The sequence below is a fragment of the Nomascus leucogenys genome, chromosome 16 (assembly GCF_006542625.1).
Source record: "Nomascus leucogenys isolate Asia chromosome 16, Asia_NLE_v1, whole genome shotgun sequence".
Taxonomy (NCBI): Eukaryota; Metazoa; Chordata; class Mammalia; order Primates; family Hylobatidae; genus Nomascus; species Nomascus leucogenys.
Window position 1 is genome coordinate 11,243,396 of NC_044396.1, and position 14,269 is coordinate 11,257,664.

Sequence of the window (14,269 nt, forward strand, 5' to 3'; positions counted from 1 at the left end):
ATACAAAATTAGCCAGGTGTGGTGGTGCATGACTGTAATCCCAGCTACTCAGGAGGCTAAAGCAGGAGAATCGCTTGAATCCAGGAGGCAGAGGTTGTGGTGAGCCAAGATCGTGCCAGTTACTCCTGTCTAGGCAACAAGAGTGAAACTCCGTCTCAAAAAATAAAAATAAAAATAAAAAGTTAGGCAATTTCTTATAAAAAGTATATGAGTCACATCTATGGCCATACCACACTGAGATCTTGTCTGATCTCAGAAGAGTAGATGAGTCATTTACTATTCTTTCAGCCTTATTATAGATTTATATTTTTCCACAAAAATCTCTACTAAAATTTTTTTTAAAAATAGCCAGGCATTGTGCCTTGTGCCTGGGGTCCCAGGGGGTGAAGGATGCAGTGAGCCATGATCATGCTACTGTACTCCAGCCTGGGCAACAGAGCAAGACCCTGTCTCAAAACAAAACAAAACAAAAAATTGAGAAAAAAATCTGTGGTGCTTTAGAATGTGGCTTCAGAAAAATAGCTATGATATAATATGTATCTGTTTAATTGGTTCTCTATTGTCTTACATGATTTTTAAAATAGTTATTTATTCAATGAATATCTCTTAAGTACCTGCCCTGTGCCAGCAATCTCCTAGGTACTGAGAATACAATGAGGTACACGAAAGACACAGTTCCAGTCCTCATGCAATTTATATTTTTATGCAGAAGTACATGCCGAAAAACTAGATAGGTAGGTAGGTAGATAAACAGAAATTACCAAATATAATTAGGATTCTGTGCATACAGAGGAGATTATGTGTGAGAGAGTTTGAGGGAGAGTGCTACTCAGTATAGTCAGGAAAGGCTTTTCACCAAAAGAACCTTTCAGTTGAAATGTAAAGATTGAAACGGAGTCAGCCATACACAAAGCAGGGAAACAGCATTCCAGATAAAGGGGACAGTGAGTGCAAAGGCCTTGAGGTGGAAAATATCTTGGGTATTGTTTGAAATAGAATATTTGCTGCATTTTGGGTAAGCTGGCCACTGATACTGATTTTGGCCATCACAACTTTGGTACTGCTTGCAAGAACAACATCAAGCATTTAACATGAGGACAGAGAGAATGGAAAAGACAAGTGCATAGTTTTTAGTCAATGACTGAGGGAGACTAAGGAGAGTGGGCTCCCGAAGTCGGGAGATAAACAGAACTCAAGTCTCTGGAGTCTTTGAACACTGAGGAGAGCTCTATCTAGAGCTGGTGCCTTTTAAGACAAGTCAGCTCATGTCAACCTACCTAGCTTAGTCCCAACACTATCTAATGATAACAATGATAATAATGACCATGGCCAAGTAAGACGTCAGTTATATTTCATCGATCACTTCCCATGTTTCAGTCTGTCTCAAGGGCTTGATTTCATTTAATTCTCTCAACAACTCTATGAGGTAAACATTGTTCTCCACATGTTACAGATTAGAAAACAGGTTCACACTGGTTGTTTAATGTACGTAAGGTCACACAGCATCTAAATGGCAGAGCCAGCATTAGAACCTAGCCTGTCTGATTTTGAATCCCACTCTATGTATTGTTACCTTTGATAGACTCCAACAAATACCTTTGGCTGGTACTTTCTCCAGGCACCTGAAGAGGCCAATGGATCATTTGGATGCATGCAAGAGGACTCCCTCTGATGACAGAGGGAGGGGAGGAACACAGAGGGATAAAAAAGGCATAAGTAATAGAAAAAGACCAGCTGGAAAAAGTTTCTCACGAGTCTTTTGGTTCATATGCTACATTACACATTTTTCAAAGGGCACTGCATAAGCAAACAACATTGCCTTAATCCTGAAGCCTGAATTCAAAATGCATTCATTTCTTTTTGCCACTAGAGATTCAGAAATGAATGCCACAATGATGTGATTCTTGAGCTGTGCTTTTGATAAATAAAAAAGCTGGAAAACAGAAGGTTAACATTTATATATATTTTACAATTATGAATGCAAAATAGCAGCCAAGAATAAATGTTTATATCAAGGTTATAAGCAGATGAAAAATGACAGTCTGTACTAGAAATGCAAACAGACCATTAATTATAGCAGCCCCACAAAGCACCATAGTAATAAGGAGTTTGCAATACTTTGCCGAAATTTACATAACTATATAGTCTCCTCTCAGATTCCAGAGATTCCATTTTTGATAAGTAGCAATTCAAAAGGTTAGTCACCTCATCTACATTATTATTCAACGTCTATGAATGTGAAATGGTGACACCTTGAATTTACATGTTAGAGAAAGGGATGTGCTGCTTCCAGCTCTTTATTTATTCCAGCACTACTGTGTGCCAGGTATAGAGCACAGCCCTGGGGATACCCAGATGAATAAGACACACAGTCTGTCTGCAGAATTGCCAATCCAGAAAGGGAGACAGACTAGTAAATACATAACCCTAGCAGAGTTTGGACAAACTGAACAGATAGAGATCTAAATGGCATAGGGTTTGTCTCCCAACCAGACAGCTTCAATTATAATCCACCAATTACAACAGTGACATTAACTAAATTAAGCTCTTCTTTCTTCTTCCTTCCTTCTTCTTTCCTTCCTTCTCTTTCTTCCTTCCCTCAATCCCTCCCTGATTACCTGCTTCCCTCCCTTTCTCCTTTTCATTCAATAACTATATCCAGTCAATAGTTAACAAGACTGCATAATAGTAGCAACTTTACATGTACTTAAAACTTACGATGTGTCAGGCATTAATAACATTACTGCTTTTAAACCCCACAAAAGGCCAGGCTCAGTGGCTCACACCTGTAATCTCAGCACTTTGGGAGCCGAGGCAGGCAGATCACCTGAGGTCGAGAGTTCAAGACCAGCCTGGCCAACATGGTGAATCCCCATCTCTACTAAAAATACAAAAAATTAGCTGGACGTGGTGGCGGGTGCCCGTAATCCCAGCCACTCAGGAGGCTGAGACAGGAGAATCGCTGGAACCTGGGAGGCGGAGGTTGCAGTGAGCCAAACTCATGCCATTTGCACTGCAGCCTGGGCAACAAGAACAAAACTCAGCCTCAGAAAAACAAAAACAAAATGAAACAAAAAAAGAAAATCCTCAAAACTCCAGGAAGAAAAACAAAGAAGATATTTCCCCCATTTTACAGATGAAACCGAGGCACCACTGAGGCACATCTGGCAAGTGGCTGAACAAAGATACAGGCATGGAGTCTCCAGAATGCAGGCTCCAAAATACATTGCCTGGCTCTATCCATTATAAGGAAGCATGCCTATCACACTACCTGATACAATAATAAGAATCCAGTGATTAAAGAACATTTTGGAATTTCTAACAAAGGCTTTCCAAACAAAGAATCTACCTTCCAAAAATCAGAAAGGGGGAAAAGAAAAGGATGATGAGAAGAAAAAACGCAGTGTTCGTTGTGGGTCTTCTCTGGTTTCCCCCTTGGGAGCACAGTGGCCCTCCACCTGCATGAATGATGAGAATTGGCATTCTGCTTGATTACTGGGCATCTGTTATGAGCTTCAGAGTGAGTTGAGCAAAAACAAAATAAGCCTACTAATCGAGGTGAGTCACTTGTACAGTTTTTGAGTCCCAGTGGTATTTTCCTTATTTTTCACCAGAAGGCACATATGCCCCCCAAATTGCAATGATATTTCAAAACAATTTAAATCAAGCTTGATAGCTAATTATCTTAAGGTCATGCTTAAGAAGCAAACCACCAGGACATCAAAAATCTGAGACTGTCTAAAAGTGAAGAATGCAACATTAATTTTTTTCCCACTAAAAAACAAAGGGAGTGGGGAAAGCAAGCTTTTTTATTCCCTGAGAATAACTGGTTTTCAAAAATCATCCAAAATAAACCTCTTAAGACATTTCACCTCTGCTCTGAGTGTTTTAAGCTGGCCCTCTGATTACAAGATGTTCATGTGAAATCTCATCAAGATGCTTTCTTAAGATGAAGAATGTTTTATAAATTGTAATGGCTTTAATCAGCACCCTCTTTGAAGCTATTTAACTCTATGATGTAGCCCAACCATTGCTTCAATTATGTCATTTATCAACTCTGTATTAATTAAGTATCATTATAGAGATTGATTTATATACTTTTTCATGTCTCTCTCACCAGATGGTATAGCATTCTCCCTCTCTGACACTCCATAAACATCACCTGGATTCACTCATCTCTCTCTCCCCAGCTGAATGTTTAATCAGCTCTTAGTCATCTTCAAACTAAATTGCTCCTCTTCCTCCTCCTCTTCACTATACTCTGTCAATAGAGTACACAAAGGCCAAGTGATATAAAACATCAGCCAGTAGTATTTCCAAAGCCAAGCCCTATCAACAACTCATCCCCACCTCAATGAGTTCATACTCAGTGTGGTGATGCAATTTTCACAGTAAAGTGAAGAGAAAGTCTTTTGCTTCCTTAGCTGATTAAAAGTTGCAGTCTCTGTTCAACTATCTGGGGCAATGGAGAAAATAACTAGGAAAAAAATGCATGTGTGGCAATGGGAATACAACAAACAATTTGGCCTCAGTAGAGTTACCTTTTGAATTATATTTTACTTGGGCTAATATAAAAATTACTTTGCATTCTTGAGCTCGCATACTGAGAAAGCAGGAGGCAGAAGTCCCAAGGTATACCGCATTGCAAGAAAGCCAGCCTAGAATTTTAAACTGCCTTGGGTGATCTAAAAAGTGGCAACAGAGAAATGGAAATGCTGAACTGTTTTTATTGCAAAATATAAAGACCAGATTAATGGGACTATCTTACAGTTGCCTCAGACTCAAAATGTCTAGAAACCAAACTGGCCGGTTTCCCTCCAAGCCAGCTCCCTCTCCTGACCCCTACATTTCTTCTTCTCCTGTCCCCAAGCTGGGATCCTTAGAGCAGGGATCATCAGCTCAAATATCTATAGGACTCGAATAGGCAACATTGGGGCTGAACTAAACACAGATTCATCCCGTAGATTTTTATCCTTGCCTATCAACTTGGACCCCTACTCCTTCCCCCTTTGAATCCAATCAATCCCCAAGTTCTAATGTTTTCATACTATGCCTCCTGCTGATTTCTTTCCATTCCAATTGCCATCATCTATGCCCTCATTACTTCATATCTGCATTATTAGAGGAGTATCCTGTCTTTCCCTCTCCAATGCATGCTATGCACAACGGCCAAATTGATCTTTCTAAAACAGTAGTTCTTAAACTTTAATATGTATCAGAATCACCTGGAGGGCTTGTTAAACCAGATTGCTGGACCCCATCCCTAGCTTTTCTGATACAATGGGTATTAGGTGGGGCCTAACAATTTGCACGTCAATAAGCTCCTAGGTAGGTTGATGATGCTATTCCCGGGACCACACTTCAAGAACCACTGCTATAAAATTCACCCCATATCTTTAACACATTCCATGGTTCTCCATTTCCTCCACATTAAACTTAAAACTGCCTAATCTGCTACCCTGAATTCTTCAAGCCTGGTCTCTTCCTCTCACCCCAAAATTGCATTTCTCTGACCCCCTAGGAGGCCTGGCTCCAGCTAAACTGATCTGCTTGTGTTTTACCCAAATATATCATGCACTCCCACCTTGCTTTGATATTTACAGAGAGTCTTTACACCTCTTTTCTCTTGGTCAAGTCTGCCTTTTTATTGAACACACCCCAAATTCACATTGTCAGTGCAACCAACCCCAATCAGATTTCTGTTATCTCCTCTAGATTCCTATAGCATTAGCTCTCCAGGTTGCTTGGTACAATCTAACAGCATGGAAGTTAGAGCCAGAGACTCTGAGTTTGAATCCTAGTTCTTTGATTAGATGTGTAGCATGATAAGCCATTAATCATCCTGAACCTGTCTCTCCTTCAGTAAAAGAGATACCAATACAGTATCTACTTCTATTGGGTTACATAAAGAATTAATTGAGACAAACTCTTTAACCCTTTAGAATAGTACGAAGTCAGTGCTTAATAAATAGTAATTTCCTTTCTTTATCCCTTTCCCCCAACCATTCACCTAGCACTAAATATAAAAAAAAAAACACTAATCACTTACATGTTCTTACCCCCTTCTCTTTTGGCTACATAAAAATATTTCTTGAGGACAAAAAATATATGGAATTCACCTTAGTAATCCCAGTACTTGGAAATTTCTGAGCTACTAGGAAGCTCTCAAGAAATATGTACTAAACAATATGATAAATTTGAGAAATAATGTAAGACAAATTGTTCCATAGAGAAGCTTTCCTCTGTGGGACTTAAATCTCTAATTAATTGCATTTATTCTTAAAATATATTTCCCATGTCAAAAGTAAAGAAAGGTATTTTACCATCAGAAAAACTAAAAACGCTCTAATAGGGGGGTCTCAGTTGATAATGGTGATGGAAAGAAGTGTCATTAGAAAAGCATTAATAAAGGGAAGATCTCCTAGAAGTAAAGTTCAGCCCAAGAACGCTAATAATGGCAACACAGAGAATAACAATAATGAACCTGGAGACGATGCTGACAACAAGCAATGGACATTTTTTCAGGACATCTATCATGTAACCGTGTGACCACTGCAGACCCAAAAGGGCTGATGATATTGATGATTGCACCAAAAAGTGTCCAATCAAACTGGTCAAATCAAACTACCCTCCAAGGGATTCTCAAATTTTGAATCCAAGCAGCAACAAATTATAATATATATATTATGTTCTCTAGTGTTGCTGACTTCTATAATATTTTTAGATGAAATCCAGTATCACCCACTCCCCAGAGGTGAAATGCTTTTCAGAGAGAAGGGAGCTATTTTCCTTAATCAGCAACTCGAAACATCTTTGTTCATAAGTGTTGCGGCAGAAAAAATATACAATCTGGCATATTGGGCATCAGAATATTTTCCTCCAAATGCAGAACAAAGTACCCTAAAAGTTCAAGTTGTTTCAAACTTACTATACATCGGTTACATAGTTCGGACAAAGAGCACCAGGAACTGGGTCAGCTGGTTTGTTAAGAGAGCCCTGCCATGATTTACTCTACATCCTCAGACAAATTCATTCCTTCCGTAGACATTTCCTAAGTTATTACCATGTTTCAAACATTATACTAGATGATAGGAACCCAGAGGTTAAAAAATACATGTAATCAATGTCTTTCTGGAACTTAGAGTCTAGCGTGGAGACAGGCAATTGGGGCAGACTGGGCAGTATTTCACCAAATTCACTTTCCTTTCACCCTGGACATAAAGATAGGCCAAATTTCCTAGCCTCCATGTAATGGCATTCTGCCCAATAGAATGTCAGCAGAAGTGAGGTGTGCCATATCCAGGCCTAGATATGGATAACCATGGAAAATCTCCCTCTAGGTTATTGACTTTCTCTCTCTATCCCCTTATGTGTCAGATGAATGCAGAAGACTCTGCAGAGAACTCAGATCTCAAAAATGATAGGGCCACAGATGGAAAGGAGCAGAAGGCCACATTCTGACCACCTCCTTGAAACCATTATGTGAACATGCAAGAGACTCCTATTGTGTGAAGCGACTGAGATTTGAAGCTGTTTGTTACAACAGTTAGTCTACCAAAGCACGAACCAAAACTATCAATACTTCCAAGACATTATGATACAGAGCATGCACAGGACGATGTCTGTGGAAATACCAAAAAAGAGGTAACTCACCTGGGCCACAAGTGGCTATCAGGGAGGGATCCCCAGAGGAAGAAACTCATAAGTGTGTGGCAGTGAGAAGAGAAATGGAGGGTTGCAGAGGAGAAAGCATATGCAAAGTCACAAAACTCTGAGGAAATGTGGTGCATGGGAAAAGTGTTAGCAATTCCTGACTGCTGGAATGTGGAGTCACACTGGGAAATGGAGCTGCTCCGTGTGTAATTGTTGAAATGACTGATAAAGAGCAGAACCTAAGAGACTCAGTGGCTGTTAGAAATAATGGACACAGAAAGAAAAAAGCAATAAAGGACCATGTGACTTAGAAGATGAAGGATGAGGTCAATTTTGAAAAAAATTGAAACTGAAATAGCTATGGAACATCCCAAAGAAGAATCCACACGCAGGTGAATATATAGGCCTAGAGCTCACAGCAGTGGTATGGATGGGAGAGAGGGGTTTAGAAATGGCCACAATGTAGATTGTCTCAGCCCAAAATCTCCTTAAGCTGATTAGCAACTTCAGCAAAGTCTCAGGATACAAAATCAACGTACAAAAATCACAAGCATTCTTGTACACCAATCACAGACAGAGAGCCAAATCATGAGTGAACTCCCATTCACAATTGCTTCAAAGAGAATAAAATACCTAGGAATCCAACTTACAAGGGATGTGAAGGACCTCTTCAAGGAAAACTACAAACCACTGCTCAATGAAATAAAAGAGGATACAAACAAATGGAAGAACATTCCATGCTCATGGGTTGGAAGAATCAATATCGTGAAAATGGCCATACTGCCCAAGGTAATTTATAGATTCAATGCCATCCCCATCAAGCTACCAATGACTTTCTTCACAGAATTGGAAAAAACTACTTTAAAGTTCATATGGAACCAAAAAAGAGCCCGCATCGCCAAGTCAATCCTAAGCCAAAAGAACAAAGCTGGAGGCATCATGCTACCTGACTTCAAACTATACTACAAGGCTACAGTAACCAAAACAGCATGGTACTGGTACCACAACAGAGACATAGATCAATGGAACAGAACAGAGCCCTCAGAAATGATGCCGCATATCTACAACTATCTGATCTTTGACAAACCTGACAAAAACAAGAAATGGGGAAAGGATTCCCTATTTAATAAATGGTGCTGGGAAAACTGGCTAGCCATATGTAGAAAGCTGAAACTGGATCCCTTTCTTACACCTTATACAAAAATTAATTCAAGATGGATTAAAGACTTAAATGTTAGACCTAAAACCATTAAAATCCTACAAGAAAACCTAGGCAATACCATTCAGGACATAGGCGTGGGCAAGGATTTCATGTCTAAAACACCAAAAGCAATGGCAACAAAAGCCAAAATTGACAAATGGGATCTCATTAAACTAAAGAGCTTCTGCACAGTAAAAGAAACTACCATCAGAGTGAACAGGCAACCTACAGAATGGGAGAAAATTTTTGCAACCTACTCATCTGACAAAGGGCTAATATCTAGAATCTACAATGAACTCAAACAAATTTACAAGAAAAAAAAAACAACCCCATCAAAAAGTGGGCACAGGACATGAACAGACATTTCTCAAAAGAAGACATTTATGCAGCCAAAAAACACATGAAGAAATGCTCATCATCACTGGCCATCAGAGAAATGCAAATCAAAACCACAGTGAGATACCATCTCACACCAGTTAGAATGACCATCATTAAAAAATCAGGAAACAACAGGTGCTGGAGAAGATGTGGAGAAATAGGAACACTTTTACACTGTTGGTGGGACTGTAAACTAGTTCAACCATTGTGGAAGTCAGTGTGGCGAATCCTCAGGGATCTAGAACTAGAAATACCATTTGACCCAGCCATCCCATTACTGGGTATATACCCAAAGGACTATAAATCATGATGCTATAAAGACACATGCACACGTATGTTTATTGCGGCACTATTCACAATAGCAAAGAGTTGGAACCAACCCAAATGTCCAACAACGATAGACTGGATTAAGAAAATGTGGCACATATACACCATGGAATACTATGCAGCCATAAAAAATGATGAGTTCATGTCCTTTGTAGGGACATGGATGAAACTGGAAAACATCATTCTCAGTAAACTATCACAAGGACAAAAAACCAAACACCGCATGTTCTCACTCATAGGTGGAAATTGAACAATGAGAACTCATGGACCCAGGAAGGGGAACATCACACTCCGGGGACTGTTGTGGGGTGGGGGGAGGGGGGAGGGACAGCATTAGGAGATATACCTAATGCTAAATGACGAGTTAATGGGTGCAGGAAATCAACATGGCACATGGATACATATGTAACAAACCTGCACATTGTGCACATGTACCCTAAAACCTAAAGTATAATAATAATAATAAAAAAAAAGAAATGGCCACAATGTAGACTGTGGTTGAAGTCACTTCTTCACAAGCATGAACCACATTCATAGGAGCATGATGAGGATACTCAGGTCAAACGGTCACAGTGAGAAGCCAGAGATATAGGGAAGGAATAGAGAAGAGAGTGAAAGGGTGTAAGAGTGAGAGTGACAGCAAGCAAGAGAGAGAAAACGTGAGAAAGAAGGCATGGAAGCCAAAGAGAAGAAACACTGAAAACGCAGTTGATGAAGGCAAGTGCTTCATAAAAGTGAAGTAAGATGATGGCCTGAAAAATGTCCATTAAATTTGACAAGTAGGCAGTTATTTGCGACCTTAACAAGTCCTGTTTCAGTATTGGCAAAAGCCAGGAGATAATAGTCTGAAGAGTGAATGAAAGGTGAGGAATTAGAGGTAGGAATATAGAATACTCATCAAAGAAATTTAGTTCTAAAAACAATATGCTAGAAGTAGACAAACATAGTTTATCTCATTTTATTTTTGTTTTTATTTCTTGGGATGCAAAACTTAAACATGTTAATACATCTAATTGTCTGAACTTTTATTTCCCTATCAATAAAATAGGGCTAATAATGACCCTTCTGCATGAGCCACTGAATTGTTGTCAGAGCAAATAAAGTAACATGTGAAAGATTCTAAAGTGCTATGTAAAGTCCAACGTTATTATGTATTTATAAATGTTGAAAGAATAGAGTTATACAAGTTAAGAGTCCAGTGAAATATGGATTGGCTATAAAATCAGTGAAACATTATAATCAGTCTTAGAGGCTAGCAACAGATTCTGAAGTCCCTTGCTGGACAATTCTTCTGGTACTCCTAAGTTGTAGCTTGGGTTTCCAGATGTCTTCATTATGCCAGAAAAAAAAAAAAAATGCCAGTGAATCCTGGCAAATTACTGTGCATTAATTCATTTGGGAATTTATTAGTCTTATGAGTAGTAGTTCTTAAATAAAGGTTTCTGGCAATCACCCAGTTTCACAAAGCAACAGACCAGCTCCATAATTTAAGTCTCATAACCAGTGAAATCATGGTGAATGGCCACAGCTTGCTGAGTATGTTATTCCAAGGGGTGATGGAGGTATTATGGAAAGTAAGCTAGCCATTTTAGGACTTCCTTCCTGGGAAGTTTAATCATCCAAAAGAATATGGTCCAATCATTATTTCACTAGTCTTGAAACCTCTAAAGACCCCGCAAAGAACATTATTTTTAGCACTATCACATCAATGTAACTAGTCTTATAACTTTCTAACATGTAGTTTTAACATGCCCCATCCTCCTCCCCTGGGAAGATATCTTATCCCTGTATAAGGAAAATGTCTTTCCTTTTCCCTGCACTTTTGTACAACTCTCCTCTGACTGGGTTTCCTAGCTGCTGACATATGTTCCCCAGTTATTTTTATTTTCAGGGGTTTAGGGTGCTAATTAAGGTCAAGCAGCTGTGTCTCCAGTTCCAAACAGCAATTGTGAAGAATAAACTTCCCTTTCCAATAGATACTAAAAATCCAATCTTGAGACCCAAACAAACCCTATCTGCTATTATTTTTGCATTTTAAAAAAAACTTAGGCCAGGCTATCACACTAAAGTTATGCTTCTTTTCCCCATGTTTCTCAGATATTTTATCCTTAAGGTATGACACTGCCATAATAGCTATTAAACTAGACTGAACATCTACATCTCAGTTTTTAGACTTTTTATCCACTGTAATACTGAATTTCGTCCTAGGACTGAGGGCCAATAAAATTATTTGGCATTACCTCAATCAAGACAACAAAGAAAAAGACAAGTCTTATGTTACTCTCAAACAATATTACCAAATATTTATATGGACCTTTGTAGATAATCATTTACAGATAATTAAGTATCTTTTTCAAGTTGACCTCATTTAATCTCAAAATTATTTTGTACATTTGTTATTATTCTTTATCCCTGGTTAATAGAAGAAAATTATGAGGCCTAGAGAAGTTTAAGAAACATTCCTAAGACCACATAGTTGTTCAGGAGCAGAGCCAAGTCTGTATCCAAGGTCCTCTAATTCCCTAACTCTTCACTATACCATAGATGGCCCCCATCATGTCACCCACTCTCTTTTTACTCCACTTCTCTAGCAACATGGAAAACAGCTTGGCTCCCTCTGAAGTCATTAGGAATCTGATGAAATGCAGACATGAACGCAGTTCTTCCTCCAATGAAAATACATAATATATTAGTTATATAAGGAATGTAATGGGATCACTGTGGATGTGGAAAGCTTTAAAGCTTTTTAAAGGAATGCACAAATGATGCTTGGAATCCAGAAAAGCCAAAGAAGATATTACAAACAAATGACCAAATGTGGAATGGGTGTGTGTGTTTGGCGGGGGAAACCCCATGAACAATAAGTATTTTCACTTGAATGGTTTGTTTTTATTTCATAAGGACTTTTCCTTCATGGAAAACCCTTGTTTTTGAAAGGAGTTCAAATGAACATTATGACAAACCTGTAGATGGAGAAGGAGGCCACGGATCGAATGAGAGATGCCAAAGCCCCCACCTTGGCAGCTTCCACCGCCCCCTGCGTTCGGTATTGCACCGTCCTCGAGTAGTTGATGTAAGGTTGGTTATAAACAACAATCTTCCCTCTTGCTTCTGAGGCCCTTCTCTGCAGTTCATCGAAAGAGGTCACCACCAGAACTTCTGCTGTAATGCCTAGAAATAAAAGTCATGCAAGATTAACTTACAGTTTCCCATCAGCTGGGTTGAATTGGCACATGAAAGGTCACGTACATGCTCTTTCTGCTACATCTGGCAAACTGGTATAAGATCAAGGTTTTAGAGCCATTTACCATAGGAAAAAGATTATGGGGTTAGCCAACTTCCCAAGAGAGTGAAAAGGCATTCAAAATAATATAACACAAAAATCATAAGGTTTTCCAACTCACTTGACCAGCTGGTATTAAATCACAAACTGCTTGAAAAGATAGCTTCTTTTTTAATTCTTTCCCACCCTAAGAAGTCACAAATTTCAAAGAATGATGCTAATCATTTATTTTTAAAAATGCATTTCAGAAAGCTCTCCTTAGGATTAATGAAACACATATTAATCTTTTTACATAACTATTTTGATATGTTGCTAAACAACCTACAACAACATCATACAAAGGATGCCAGTGTGTGAAGAATACTCTTAGAAGCCAGTGTTCTTCATAAATGAAACTTTTAACAAATGGTTAATGTAATCTCTCTCAAGAACCATAAAAAGTAAGCTTTCCTTCCTCCTTTGTATGAAAACATTCTTAAAGAGTGGAAACTTCCCATGCTTCCCAATTTACGGTACTTGTTCATCACCAAACACATCATTATTTTTCAAATAAAAATTTTGAAGATGTTGTGTAATGGCGCTATAATCCTGTTGTCTTTGTTAGAAGAGATGTCCCTTCTTTTCTCATACCATAAGACTTGCCCACATCTTCCTGATTAGGGAACGGGGTTTCACATCTTCCAAGAAATCATTCAAAATCTGCCAGACCATTAAAGATCCAAATTGATGGAGCAGTCAGAGTAAAAAGGAAAAAATATTTGGCAACAAAGGCCAGATGCAGTGGCTAAATATATCTAAAAGAAAGAAAGTGGTAGGTGCCTAGTGTTTTGTGGCTTTAGCCATGCAGTCATGAAGTATGTCAGTAAAAAAACAAAGTATCAACATATATTTCCATATTTCCTTAATATTAAAAACTAGATAACTAAGTTTTTCTGAAAGCTTAACAAACGTTAACTGTTACTTGGAAAATCCTTTTAAAATGCACTACAGGTATGCAAGAATTTTTGCTTTCAATATAGGCCTCATCATAACGGGCCCTTTGGGCTGGCTACTCCCCTGGTACCATGATCCAGACTGAATTTCTATTTTCACTTTAAAGTGATCGGCTACAGATCTATAGGTATGCCTTCACCAACACTGAGAACTCAATTTATAGTCTAAAAGAAGCAATGTATAATTATGGAAAGTAAGGAAAACACTAGCTTTTTTCATATAATATGCATGCATAAAAATACAAATAAGAGTTTCGCTAGACAGATTTTGAGATTCATACATTTCTGAAACCTGGAGTTACCTTGAAATTTGACTGGTGTTATTGTTGGCATAGTATGGGAACTTGGCTGATGGTTTTCAGCTGCTGCTCCTAATGAATAACAGGTTAGATGGTCCACTCAAGGGATGTCACAACAATAGGGTAATTTTGGCAT

The 14,269-nt window shown here is 38.7% G+C and overlaps 1 protein-coding gene across 1 annotated transcript in view; it reads right to left on the reverse strand.

The window, feature by feature from the left end:
* Positions 1 to 14,269, reverse strand: part of CPQ (carboxypeptidase Q) — a 531,872-nt gene that overhangs the window by 323,654 nt on the left and 193,949 nt on the right. Inside the window, exon 3 of the mRNA XM_003268337.3 lies at positions 12,523 to 12,730. Within this exon, the coding sequence (XP_003268385.1) occupies positions 12,523 to 12,730 (208 nt within the window). The remainder of the gene's footprint in view (positions 1 to 12,522; positions 12,731 to 14,269) is intronic.